The sequence below is a fragment of the Mastigoproctus giganteus genome, chromosome 13, assembly GCF_048544385.1.
Source record: "Mastigoproctus giganteus isolate SK-2022 chromosome 13, ASM4854438v1, whole genome shotgun sequence".
In the NCBI taxonomy this organism is placed as follows: Eukaryota; Metazoa; Arthropoda; class Arachnida; order Uropygi; family Thelyphonidae; genus Mastigoproctus; species Mastigoproctus giganteus.
In genome coordinates this window covers 104983640-104998976 of record NC_143587.1, presented here as the reverse complement: position 1 = coordinate 104998976, position 15337 = coordinate 104983640, and the positions used below count along the sequence as shown (strand labels likewise).

At 36.0% G+C, this 15337-nt stretch overlaps 1 protein-coding gene across 1 annotated transcript in view; it reads left to right on the top strand.

The window, feature by feature from the left end:
- The window catches only part of LOC150076327 (gamma-tubulin complex component 2-like), a 194253-nt gene extending 182521 nt beyond the window's left edge, over nucleotides 1-11732 (top strand). The window contains exon 11 of the mRNA XM_090387323.1: nucleotides 11641-11732. Within this exon, the coding sequence (XP_090243449.1) occupies nucleotides 11641-11732 (92 nt within the window). The remainder of the gene's footprint in view (nucleotides 1-11640) is intronic.
- Nucleotides 11733-15337: the final 3605 nt, after the last annotated feature.

Sequence of the window (15337 nt, the reverse complement as noted above, 5' to 3'; positions counted from 1 at the left end):
CGAGATATAAGACAAAACTGAGTTTTAGAAGGATTGAAATCAACTAAGTTGTCTTTGCCCCAATGGAGAATTACCTGGAGATCGGCATTTAAGGAATTGGTAGCAGATATTCGAGAAGTTGAAGTTGATTGAGCAGGGCAAGGTTTCTCAAAATGGAAAGTGGAATGCAATGTGCTATCATCGGCAAAACTATGGATAGGATTTCCAGTCAATGGAAGAAGGTCATTAATATATAAGAGGAAAAGATTGTGGGAAAGAACTGAACCTTGGGGGACACCAACATTAGTGGAAAAGTTAGAAGACAGAGAGCCATCTACCATCACCCTCAGTGAGCGATCAGAGAGAAAACTGGATAACCAATTGCAAAAAACAGTGGGAAAACCATAAGATGGAAGCTTGTTTAGAAGACCTTTATGCCAAACACGATCGAAAGCCTTTGAGATGTCAAGAGCAACTGCTTGTGTTTCACTGAACTTTTCCATTGAATTTGTCCATAAATGGGTAACATAAGCCAGAATATCACCAGTGGATCGACACTGACGGAATCCATACTGGCAATCGTTGATCAGACGGAAAGTTTCTAGGTAGTTTAAGAGTTGACGGTTAATTGATTTCTCCATTACTTTAGAAAGAGTTGAAGTAATTGCAATGGGACGATAATTGGATGGGAGGGATTTGTCACCCTTTTTAGGAATTGGCTGGATATGAGCAAATTTCCAAGCAGAAGGAAAAACACCTTTGGAATAAGAAAGTGAGAAAAGGTGGCAAACAACAGGAGTAAGTTCAGGAGCACAGATTTTGAGAACAATTGGAGAAATACCATCAGGACCTGGAGCTTTCATCACCATTCGTCAAAATCCTTCTGACATCCTTTTGACGGAAGACCACAGGAAGCATTGAATGGAGCGTGTTGGGAATGGTGGGAGGTATTTTACCAAGGTCATTAATACATCAGTTGGAATAAAAATGAGATGCTAGCAGGCCAGCTTTATCCTTGGCTGAAGTGACAACAGAACCATCTGGTTTTGACAGAGGTGGGAGCAGAGCTGGGCAAAAGTTGCGGCCAATAGCTTTGGCACGAGACCAGAATGCTCGGCTACCATTAGGGCAAGAAGCAAGTTTTCTACTCTTATCCTGTTCAAAATCTAGTTTGGACTGGTTATTAACTGCTTTACAATTGTTGCAAGCTTTGGTGTAGGCAGAAAATGAAACAGAAGAATTAGAAACAAGCCAATTACGATATGCAACGTTGTTCTCTTGCACAGCCTTAGCACATTTATTGGAAAACCAAGGTTTAGATAAAGGACGAGATTTTAAATTGGAGTGTGGGATAAAGGATTCTATCCCTGCAAGAATAATTTCACTGACACAACCTGAGCAAATGTTGACATCAGAAGTTTTGAAACAGTAATCCGACCAAGGAAAAGAAGAAAAGAAATCATCCCATTTTGCATTCTTGTAATGCCAATCAATATGAGGTTGGGAATAGCCATGAGATAAAGGCTCCATTGAGGAAGAGACAATCGCTAAGTTGTGATCTGAGGTGCCTAAAGGACCACTCACTTTGACCGTGTACTTAGAAGGGTTGTTTGTAAGAAAAAGATCAAGCGTGTTGGCTGAATGGTTAGGATTGTCCGGTATTCTTGTAGGTAAATGAACATTCTGTGCAAGGTCATTAGTAATTGCAAAAGCCTCAGCATCTCGACCAGCTGGGTCAGTGTGACTAGAAAATGGAACTCAGCTGGAGTTGTGAACATTCAAATCACCAAGGAAAATTACCTCACTTAGGAAAGTTGGACTGGAGGAAGTCAAGTTGCAAAGAGAGGAAGTCAAAGAACTCCAAGTGATTAGTGGAGTTGGGAGAACAGTAGAGACAACAGATAAATTTTACCCAATGAGGTAGAGAGATTTTAAGCCAGAGAAGATCGAAAAGAGGAGATTCCAAACATATGCACAAGTACCACCTTTGAGGCGAAAGGAATCATGCATGAATAATTTGGATAGCTGAGATGAGCAGTAGTTAAATTAACGGATAACCGGGATTATGTCAGAAAAAGTACATGGGGTTTGGCAGACTGTAAGTGGAAATGGACATCATTGAGATTAGAATTGAAACCACATATATTTGTGAAATGAACTAGGAAGTGTTTGGGAGGTTTAGATCTTTTTGCAGATAAGCTTACTCTATTAGTTTGACAAATCATGGTGTATTTAATAGTAAGAAAAGTGGGGGGGGGGACATGCTGTATGAAGTAATGAAATTTTTGGATATGGTACATGGTAAGAATATACCCAGATCTTTGACATAATGTGGCCCTGACGCTGCCTCCCGCATACACACTACTCGGACTCCCTCCAGTCACTATCTGGCAAAATAGAGGTAGCAAGATTATACACTAGCTGATCCGGAAGCCTCCTAAAGAGTTACCAATAGGTTCGGTCCAGTGTACTAACTAGCGGCCGGCCTGTGAACATCGTTTTAGAGCTGTACCCTCGAAATGTAAGGAAGATTGGATCTCACCATGAAGTTCATCATAATCTCAAAAGTCATCAGTCATACTGCATGATGGAAGAGATGGGGAAAGGTTGACTGGAACTCTACTCTACTGCTGCATAGATGATATAATAGTAATAAATGAACCGAACTGTCTTAAAGATACAGTTAAGCACTACCCACCTGAATAAGAGCTAGAATGCACCATTAAGCATAGCACCAATACAGCTACCTATCTAGATATAGAAATTTACATAGAAGATAAAATATTATAGACTATGACAATTATATATGGCAAGCGCAAATAATTTAGTTTTAAATCATTAGCCTAACACACCGGCATTCTAATATTTCATAGAGAATTCACAGGAATATCATTGTTTCACAAAGCTTTAGATTGATAAAAAATATGTAATAATGCTAACAATATCATAGAAACGCTTATAGACTTAAGATCTAAGCTTATTAATAATGGATTTCCAGCTAATTTTATCGCAAAACATCTTCACAAAACCATTTTTATTGCTATTAATATATGGCACAATAATATAAATTCAAGTTACATCATAGCTATAGTAAGTTCTAAATAAGTATTTCAATGTTACTAGCTCTCAGCATCACTATTCCCTATAATCCTTCTGGTTCACAAAGTTTGATATTACAGTTCTATGATAGCTATTTAAAATCACATTAGTTGTTTTGAGGACTTGTACATATATATATAGTAGGCACTGCCTTGAGAGCATGTCACATGTAGCTTACCTCATTGAAAAAGTTGTACCTGTATTTCTTCTTAAGGTAGTAAACAATTTCATCTTTCATCCTAATTTCAATTAGGTTAAAAGGCATTTCATTTCTACTTTGTAAAATATTTTTGAAATTATTTCATTTCAACTGGTCTTGTTACCTGTCATTCTAAATTTGAGAACCAACTATTTATTTTCATAGGATATTATCTGAATGAAGTTGAAATTTATAGTGTACTATTAACTATAAATTTAGTCAATTAGTTTGTTATAAAGTTACATGAAATTCAGGGGACACTTCTTTCTTTGGTTTTATAAATTAATAATTATTTATTTAATTTATTTAGTTCATCTTGCAGTTACCTGAACTGAGAGGGCACTGTTGTCGCTATTTGTTTTATAATAGGCAACATGTGCTCAAAAAATTCATTCTTTTATACTTAGTGAAGAATAGAGTGGTAACTGCAAATTCCTAATTCTTTTTGTTGTAACTGGTTACTTTTAATTGAACAGTTCTGTAAGGATGGTTGCTTATTTATTATATATCAGATAGGATAAATTAATTTAATTATTATAATATTCTTACAAAAGGCAATTTTATTTAAATATTCCTACATTTGGTAATAGTTTACTTTTATTTCCATATTTCCTTATTACTGTCTACAATTGTTATTCTATATTTCTTTATTAGGCACCTCTGTAGCCAGGTGGGCAGGAGCAGCAGTGCATAGACACACTTCTTGATTAGACTGGGGTTCGAGCCCGTGACCACCAAATATGAAGGATACGGAAAGGTCAGGGAATGACCACCGCATATCCCAGGAGCAATATGGCCTTAGTTGCTAATGCTCCTAAAAACCAAATAACAACAACAATTTCTTTATTATTATAATCCAGTTTTTGGTCTATTACATACAATCCTTTAACCCCTTGTAGTTATACCAAGATCCCTTACTAAAGGGGTTGGGCAGTTACGCTCCTGGTATATCCTAAGTACCCTTATAAAAAGCTATTTTCTTTGCTTTTCACTTTTTACTTTCTAACCCTAAATTTTATACCTCAAGATTTATTAGAGTAATTCGAGGGAATTTGAGGTACTATTACTATACTCATCCTTGCCTCCTTTCTCTTTATGTTAGCATAAGCTTTATTTGCTGGACAAAAAACCCCAGCTTCTGGGGTTTTTTGTCCAGCAAAAATAACCAGAAACTGGGGTTTTCCATCCAAAACAGGCAAATCGAGCAGAGAGCACATGCAATTTACACATGGGTATATGAATTAACATACCAGGTGACCCCAGTGTAATAGTTTGGATTATATCAAGTTTGTCACTAAGCTTTAATGTTCTTCTTTTCTTCTCTATATGAGGTTTATTAACTTTAGGAAGCATAGAGAGGGGTTTTTAATTTAAAATAAATGTAAAACAGCAGTATAATCCATGATATCAGTATAGAATTCACTTTGAAAATGGCAAATGTAAACAAATACAGTAATCACGACTTGCTGTTTTCTTTTTTTGGCACTTCAAGACTCCGATCTCAGCGTTCCGTTATTTCGACAGTCTACTGTGTGTGTGTACACACACACACAGTAGATATATATATATATATATATATATATACAGTGGATTCCGGTTATTTGGGCCACCGGTTAATCGGGGCAGCCGTTTATTTGGGGCAAATCTTAAAAAACAGAACCCAATCGAGAAAATAGCCAGGGTTTACTTTGTTTAATCGGGGCAGGAGACCGCAGCACTGGAGATTACCCTACGATTTTCTCCGACTGTACCACGTAGTTCGGTCAGATTTCTGGAGGTCACAACTATAAAACAATTAGCAATCACCTGTTTATTGGGCTTCTCTGTTAGTGAAATCTATCATAAATGGACAGTAAACTCGATCTTACCGAATTTGCGATAATACCAACAGCTGTAATTCTGTGGGTTATTATGGTGAAATGTGTTTACACTTCCAAGAAATCTTCAATCATATAAAAAAATTAATTTTCAGATCTTCTCTTCATTCATATTTTTAAAGCTTTGTAACTTGTTACTCAGTTCTCACTTGCATGTATCATGTTACTTGCAATTTGTGTGTGCCGTGTTCTTTGTTATTGATTGCTTATCTTTTTACTGTTTTAAATTTTAACCCCCACCCACAAATGACAGTGAACAGAAATGTCAACTAGTTTAGTTAGTATGTACATATTACAGTACGTATTAATTCTTCCGATTATCATGTATATTCTTCCGAATTTCACGTATCATTTAATTTTTTAATTGGTAAGGTAATAAAGGGTAAATTTGCACTTAATATATCTTTACTTTTATAGCCTGTGGATAATATTCCTCCTATTTTTGCTAATTAGAATCGCTGTTTAATAGAATTAAAATTCAATTCACAAACGTGATCACAATGACTGGCGCTTACTACACATTGTATAGTGAATGGTACTTTACAATGGTGACTCCATTGTAACGTGATTTGATTGTACAGTGAACCAATTGTAAAGGGGGGGACATTAAATTTTTAACTATTTACATGAAATTTCGGATAATTGGGGCAGCTGCTTAATCGGGCCAAAATGCACTAGTCCCGATGTGTCCCAAATAATCGGAATCGACTGTATATATATATATATATATATGAAAACGAAGAAGAGGAAGGAAGAAGAAAAGAAAGAAAAAGAACAGTACGTGCACCTGTGTGCAACATAGCGGAATGCAAAAAAATTAAGGTTCGGGTTGTTATGAATATAGAGATCTTCGTAGTAATGAAGTAGTTTTTTTTTTTTTTTTTTTTTGCATTCCGCTAAGTTGATGACATTCTTATTCTCAATATTCATTTTGAAAATATTGCAAAATCCATACATCCTATTGAACTCACTCTTAATAAATATTGGTAACTAATATGCAAATTTTCTTGATTTAAATATTACTTTAAACAGTCCCTCTCTTCGTCATAATTTAGAACTATTCGACAAAAGAAGCAAATTTAATTTTAATATTTATTTAACGAATTGGAATTCTAACATTTCTATTAAGGTTCATAAAAACAATCTACACACAAATTATCTGTCTGGCAAATATTAGCAGCAATCAATCACTTTCGTTGATGCTTTAAATGATCTGTATACCAAGCTTCGCATTAATGACATTCCAATGAATTTCATAAATTTTATTATAAAAAATCTCTCTGATTTTATTAAACAAAAATTCGGATTCACCATGTTCCACCTTGATTAGGGTTAATTTTGATACTTATATAGTTGTATATTAGAATGGTGGTACTTCCACTACATGGAAAGTGATTACACCTTATGACTTCTATTTGAATGATGTTCGTGTTATTTTACTCTTTAAGTTATTCTTTTCATTTTTTAATTTGTTCTATTTTATTTATTAATATTACCAATAATTACTTATAATCAATCCTACTTTCTCTATTTTACTTTGACTACAGAGGGCTCCTATTGTTCTTCTCTTTTGAGCAACTCCACCGTCGTTGTCATGGTTCTCCCTCTGTTTACATTCCATTCTTTTTAATCATGTTCGCATAATTGTATCTTCATTTCTTGATTTTATTATATTCTATCCAATTTGATGCTACTAAATACTACAGGTATTTAATTTTTCTTCCTTTTCATTAGTCTTTCTCCCAATATTTTATATCATATATTTTTTATACATCTAACGCTCAAAATATACACTACAAGCTAGTGGTATTAATTTCCACTTCTACTAACACTCTCACAGCCAAGACCCTCTCTATGAGGTTGGGTACTTACACACCCAGCTTGCCTAGTATTCTTTAAACTCTTTTCCTTCTCTTTACATCTTTCTACTTTCTGCTCTTCTTTCTTCCATCCGTTGAACTATTAGTGCAATATGAGGGTGATTCGGACATTCTCACTTTTCTTATTCTCACTATCTTCGCCTTTACATTTTTAATATCTTTTCCCCTCCCTTACCATGCATTACTTCCTTTTTCTATGCTGCTGCCTTGTTACTTTTTTACATACTTTTAACTTACATACTTTCCTTTTTTACATACTTTTAACTTACATACTCTCGATTTAATTTATTAATCTAAACACACTGTGTTGGGGGCTACCTTACTCATGTTTCTTGAGATCAATCAATTTTTTTATAAATTTTTTTATCTATTTTTTATCTATTTTTTTATCTATTTTATTTTAATAGTTTCTCCATCAACATGGGTTTGCATAGAAACACAGTGTTTGGTACATGATCAGGTGTAGCCCCCCGATGAAATACCTGATCTATGTACCAATTTTTAAATTTTTTTTTAAACTTTTTAATTTTTTAAATTTTAATTTTTAATAATTATTTATTTTTATTTATCTTTATTACCATCCTCTCACTTTCAGCCATTTCCTTTTCAGCTTTTGTACATATGATTGGCCTGTTAATTCAGCTTTAATTCTACTTGATTGTTTTTTTTTAGGTTCTTAACATTCTTTCTCTCTTATTTTCTTCATCTAGGCCTGGCATTTTGTGGTTAATAACTTCTCCATCTATATTTTCTTCTATTTCATTTTATTTTTTGTAATACTTATATATATATATGGGCGATCAAGAAGGGGAACAGGAAAAAGTGTTCCAATTATAGAGGCATCACACTGACATCACATGTGAGTAAGCTGTATGAGAGAGTGTGAGCGGAAGATAAGAGGAACAATTGAAAATAGGATGACCCAGGAACATTATGGCTTTAGGCCTGACAGATTGACAGTGGATCTAATTTTCTGCATCAGGCAACTGATAGAAAAGTGTTATGAACACAATAAAGAATTATGGATGGTATTTTTGGATATAAAGAAAGTGTTTGATGCCAAGAGAGAGAAAGTGTGGGAGGTTTTGAGAAACTTGGAGATAGTGGAACATCTTGTGGAGAAAATTGAGAATATGTGCACCCATACAGTGAACAAAATAAGAACAGTGGTGGGGTTGACAGAGAGCTTTGAAATAACATCAGGTTTGAGGCAGGGAAGGTGTTTTGTCACCACTACTATTCGTAGCTGTCATGAATAATGTGCAATATAGAGTGGTGGAACAACTTGGACAGGACCAGATGAAAGTAATGCTCTTCACAGATGACCTCTGCATATGGGGAGAGAGCAGGTAAGAAGTGCAACGGCAAGTTGATATATGGGCTAGTATGGCCAATGAATTTGGACTGGTTTTCAGTCAGAAGAAGAAGAGTGAAGTAATGGTTCTAAAGAGGAGTGATGAGTTTGATGGACACATTACAATGGAAGGGAAAGAGCTAAAAATGGTTAACAACTTCAAGAAGCACTATTTACAAAGACTGGAGTGATAGACGAAGAAATAAGTAGAAGGATACAAGCAGGCAGGAATTTCTATAAGCAGACAGGAGATCTGATCTGGAACAGGGACATATCACTGAAGTATAAGAAGGCCTATTATGTAGCCTATCATGTAGCAATTCTGACGTATGCATCCTATGAGGAGAAAGGATGAAAGCAGAATTCAGGGGGCAGAAATGAGATTTGTGAAGAGCATAGCCAGAAAGACATGATGCAACAAAATCAGAAATGATGTAATTAGGGAGAGAATTCAGGTTGAAAAACTCCAGAATAGGATTGAAAGGTCCCGTTTGAAATGGTTTGGACATGTCGGGAGGATGAACAAGAGGCATTTGCCAAGAAGAATGTTTGTTTTTCAATTAAGGGACAAAAGACCAAGAATGAGATGGCAAGACATGATAAAGACTGATGTCATTAAGAGAGGAGGAAACTGGAGTGAAATCAATGACGGAGAGAAGTATATGGACAGGGCATGGTGGTGAGGATTCATATGTTGACCCATGGAAGAGCGGAACAATGACTGATGATGATTCAGGAGGAATAGTAAATATTTTGGGAGGTTATAGTATCGATTATTCTGATAAAAAAAGTTCATATAAACATGTGTCCAATTCTCAATGGATATGGAGATACAGCTGTTTGAAACTGGTGCACACAAAGTCATTATGAGAGTTATTAAAGAAAAATAAATTACTTATTGTTTGTATTTATTGACTTTTTGAATGATACAAAACATAAATAATTGACAAATGTTTTACAGTTCACAATAAATGTTCAAAAATCCCACCACCAACCCAATGCACTTTGCAGTCCTGTGGTAATATGACGAGTTGTTCTTCTGAGGTTGTCTTGGCACTCCTTTATGAGGGCAGCAGTATCCAAAATGAAAGCGAACAATTCGTCTCTTGTATTCACCTTTTCTTTGTATACTGCACTTTTCATTCACAAGCAAAAATCTAACGGAATGAAGTCTGGAGAACTTGGTGGCCAATGAATGGGACCACTGCGGCCGATCCATCATTCAGGGACAGTTCGATTTAGATATTGTATCACCGGACGGGTATAATGTGCAGGTGCTCCATCATGCTGAAAGTACATACCAATCCTTGTAGCCAAGGGAACATCCTCCAATAGTGGTGAAAGTTAATTTTGCAGAAAGTCTAGGTAAATGGGCCCTGTAAGACGATTTTGTAACACAACAGGCCCAATCAACTGATTTTTGATGATACTGTACCACACATTTACAGAGAAGCAATGTTGAGATTTTGTTTCTATAGTGGCATGTGGATTTTCATCTGACCACCTATGAGAGTTACGGATGTTGTTGATACTGCCACGGGTGAAAGTAGCTTTATCGCTGAACGGTATTAATGGAATTAATTGGTGATTAGCATTTACTCACCAACAAAATTCCAATTGCTGGGCGTCATCTCCTGGTTAAAGGTGTTGCAACCGCTGTATGTGAAATGGATACAAGCCGTACTGACATAATGTTTGCCATACTCTTGTCTGTGAAACACCGATGCACGTAGAAATTCTTCATGTGCTAATAGTAGGACTACGTTCTACCCACTGAAGAATGTGTTCTATTTCATCCACATTTTGTTCATTTGCACTTTCATAAGGTATATGAGTACTGGGAACTGTACCAGTCTCATGCAGTTTGGTGTAAATGCTCTTGAATCCAGTATTCTGCATTAGGAAACCATCGATGGTATTCTCTACAAGCAGCAGTAGCATTTAGACCACAAAAACCGAGACAAACGCCATACCGGCATATTCAGCATGTGTGAAGATGTGCGTCATTCTTAACAACACTTCTGACACCAAACAGCATCAGGTTATAACTGCTTCTTGGTCACATCTGATTCAGGGAGCTGTGCACACCATTTTCAAACAGCTGTATCTCTGTATCCATTGAGGATTGGACACATGGTTATATGAACTTTTTTACTCAGAATAATCGATACTATAACCTCCCAAAATATTTACTATTCTTCCTGAATCACTCTGTATATATTATAGCATTTTGTTTTAGAAATATGTTGAAGCACATCATTCCAACAGTATTATTAGTTTACAATTGTCATTTCTTAACTAAAATCTGTGCCCGTCTGTGTATATTGCCTGAGAAAGTGAAAATGTTCTTTTCTGATCATATACTTCCTTTAACTTAAATATCTGAATCGACACAGTGTAAGCACACTGTGGGGCTCCCCTTGTTGTATATCTGTACTGCATGGAAGACTGTCTGCTTGGTTTGTAAGTTCTTCAAATCTCTCTCTCTCTCTCTCTCGGGTTATTTCCCAGTCATTCTGAAGGATCTTACCCCTGATATCATGATATCAACATTTTCGAGTTTATACTGTAAAAAATCTTGGCAGAAGAGGCAAACGTTTTGCTATTTTTCAAATAAACAGTCTTGAAGTTGTTTCCTACATCCAGCATATGACTGTCAAAATAGCTAACCAGATTAGTTAAACGAGATTTTCCCTTTACTGAACTATGCTGTTTCCTTCAGAATATCATTACTATTAAGATGCCCTTAGACTGCAGCAGTTTTTTTTTTATCATCACTTCCTTATGGCTGAAATTATTACTGATCCACCTTTATGGTTCAGCAATAAGTTGGCATTCTGTAATCCAAAGCAACAACCCCTTGAGTTCACTGATGGTCTCATAATAATTTTAACTGTTCAATGTATTCTCTCACTGTCAAAAAGTACTGGGTGCATGCCATTGACACCATGAGCCTTACTTGCCTTTAAGTTTTTAATTTTTAAAAGTTTAATGTCTCTGTTTCTGTGATGTGCTCTGAACAACCCAACACAAAATTATAATTTGTAACATTTTATTAATTATTATAATTTGCAATATCACATGATATCAGATATAACCTTAGTACCATTACTGCTATTAATGAAAGTTTTCCAAAGCCAAGGAAGTTATTAGCATCTGAAAATATTAGCATCTCTTTAAACAATTTTAATTTATTCATAGAAATAAATTATATATGTATGATATAATACGAAATCTTATTTTATTTTTCAGATCTTTCTCTTCAGGAATTAATAAAGCGAATTCTTCCATTATGTTGTCAGTATTCAGTAGTCATGCGTTTCATTGAAGGTATTCCTATCTAACAGTTTTTATTCAAAATTTTTAAAATTAACAGTTTTGATTGCAGATAGTACTTTTATGTATAAAATTTATTTTAAATCATATAATAGCATGGTACTGTGTCAGTTATTAGTTTGCAAGAACCTCAAATCGGACACTTATTGACATCATTATATCATATTGAATTGAAGGCCACTTTGAAGATGCAGAACAGAAAGATGTGTTAATTAGCCTTTTTAACAGATATATAAGTGAATGGAATTTCATACTATAGACTATAGGAAAAGACATTTCATATCAGAATTTACTAGTAATGCAGTATCTTCTTTCCAAAATCAAATAATCATCATTTCATTGCAGCTTTTATTATCAGAAAATACTTAAATAATATTAGTATTGCATTAATAGAGGCATGTGATATAAAAAAGCAAGCTTTTTTTTTTTTTTGCATCTCAGACAAAAAAAAAAAAAAAAAAAACCCCTTCCAATTTCACCCATCCGTTTGCTCCAAACATGTTGTTGTAGTAGTAGTAGTAGTGGCATGTGATGCAAGAAAGCAAGTGTATGAGCTTATGCAGCATCAACCAAAAAAAAAAAAAAAATCACACCATTCCCTCCAAATGCCTGCCCAGTTCCTCCTTAAATTTATTTAACCTACCAACTTCCACAACAACAGATGGAAGTTTGTTCCAGCAATTAACCACCCGCTGGCTAAAGACAAATTTCTGCACATCTATTCTACATCTGTCTTTTCTTAATTTGAATTTATACCCCTTAGGTTCATAATCTGAACAAGTGGAAGGATTCCATCAGAATTCACTGTGCTCAACCCATTCAAGGCCTTATACACCTCAATCAGATCACCACACAGGTGCCTAGTCTCCAGCCACTGCAATTTGCAGAACTTAAGCCTCTCTTGGTAAGAGGATCCCTTCATTCCCCTCACCAATCTTGTTGCCCTTCTCTGTAGACGCTGAAGCAAATCTACATCCTTCCTAAAATGAGGCCTCCAGACCTGTACGCAGTACTCAAGGTGTGCCCTGACCATTGCCTTATACAGAGGGACAAACACCTCCTTTTCCCTTTTTCCCTGCTAGCAAAATTCCTATATATCATTGACAAAACCTCATGACCTGCCCTGGCAGCCTGTCTGCATTGCTCAGAAAACTTCATATCTGACTGCACAATTACTCCCATGTCTTTTTCATTTTCTACCACCTTAAGTGTAGTACCACACAGTTGGTACGTTTCTCTGGGGTTACTTCTACCCATATGCAGTACTTTGCATTTGTCAAGGTTAAACTTCAGTTGCCACTTCTTAGCCCATCTGCCTAAATTATCTAGATCCTGTTGCAGTAGCACACTGCCATTACTGTCATTAACAACCCTGCCAACCATTGTATCATCTGCAAACTTCGACACTGAGCCTGATATACCTTCATCAATATCATTGATAAATATACAAAACAACAGAGGACCCAACACCGAACCCTGTGGGACTCCACTAATAACATTAGTCCACGAAGAGCAGCACCCATTAATTACCACCCTCTGTCTCCTCCCACTCAACCATCCTTTTATCCATTGTAGCAACTTACCCTTAATACCATTCTGCTCCAATTTGTACAATAGTTTTCCATGCACAACAGTGTCAGAAGCTTTCCTGAAATCAAATATATGATATCAAAATTATTTTTTGCATCCAGTTCCTTTGTAACCCCACCATAATATCCTATCAAATTTGTCAGACAAGACTTTCCCTTAACAAACCCATGCTGTGTCTGAATTATTGCTGCAGTCTTATCTAGATGATCCTGCAATGCATCTTTAACCAGTGACTCCATTATTTTACCCGGAACTTCTATTCCAGGTAAAATAATGGTCAAACTAACTGTTCTGTAATTACTCATGTCACCCTTCGATCCCCCTTTGTGAATTGGGGATACATTTGCACATCTCCAGTCCATGGGAACCTCCCCTGAGTCCAAGGATGCTCTCATAATTATGGCTAAGGGTTTGCTTAGTTGCTTTGCCGCCTCCTGTAATATAACTGGATATATCTCATCCACCCCAGGTGCCTTTCTTATGTTTAAATTCAACAATTTCTCCTCCACTTTGCTCTCAGTTATTACAAAATCATAAAGCACTCTGTTACAATTTGATAACCTTCTGCCATTTTCAAACCTTAATAACTCCTCATGTGTGAATGTAGATGCAAAATACTCATTCTGTTTGTTTGCTATCTGAGCAGGATCATCAACAGTCGAACCATCGATATCAAGTGGACCAATCAGATTCATCTCCTTCCTTTTAGAGTTTATATAAGAAAAGAAATCTTTGCTGTTTTTCTTAGCATCTTTTGCCAAAGATTTCTCGTAATCTGCCTTCGCCTGCCTAACCTCCTTTGTGACCTGATTACGCACTAGCTTATATCTGCCATAGGCTTCTGAGTCGCTTGATAATTTATATGCATCCCATTCATTTCTCTGTCACGAGTCTCATTCATTCATTTGATAACTATTTAGGCCTAAACCTTGAACAATATTTCTTAATAGGTATGAAACTTTTAGTAGCATCCACGATTAATTTCTTGAATGCTTCAAACTTAGAATTTACTGTTGGTAACATCGTCAGTTGATCCCACTGTACAGAATTTAAAAACTGTCCGAGACCACTGTACTGACCTTTATGGAAGCAAATACCCTTTCCTTTACCCCTGATGATAATTATATCTTTAAATAAATCCCACATCAGTACACTGTGATCACTGCCACCTAGTGGTTCCTTTATCTGCAAATTCTTAATACAAGAATGATCACTGCTGATCTTGTTCTTCCTTGAATTTATTTAAGCTATAAATTTCCACTACAACAGATGGAAGTTTCTTTCAGCAATCAACCACCCGTTGACTAAAGGCAAGTTTCCGCACATCTGTTCTACAGCTGTCTTTCCTCAGTTTAAATTTATGCTTTATACACCTCAATCAGATCACCTCAGAGGTAACTAGTCTCCAGATTAGCATTAGCATTAGTAGAGGCATTTGATGCAAGAAAGCAAGCTTATGCAGCACCAGCCAAAAAAAAAAAAAATGATAATAAATAAATAAATAAATAATAAATAAAAAATAACCACTTCCACTTCACCCCTCTGTTTGTTCAAAATACCTGTCCAGCTGAGCCTTAAACTTATTTAGACTATCAACTTCCACGACAAGGGATGGAAGTCTATTCCACCAACCAACCACCCGCTGGCTAAAGGCAAATTTCATCACATCTATCCTACATCTGTCTTTTCTCAATTTGAATTTATACCCTCTCAGGTGATTATTCTGAGAAAGAGGAAGAATCCTATCAGCATTGAGCATGCTCAAACCATTCAAGGCTTTATACACCTCTATCAGATCACCTCGCCGGTGCCTAGTCTCCAGACACTGTAATTTGCAAAACTTAAGCCTTTCTTCATAAGAGCACCCCTTTGTTCCATTCACTAATCTTGTTGCTCTTCTCTGTACTCGTTCCAGCATCTCTACATCCTTCTTGAAATGAGGCCTCCAGACCTGTATACAGTACTCTAGGTGTGGTCTGACTATTGCCTTATACAAGGGAATAATCACCTCCTTATCCCTGCT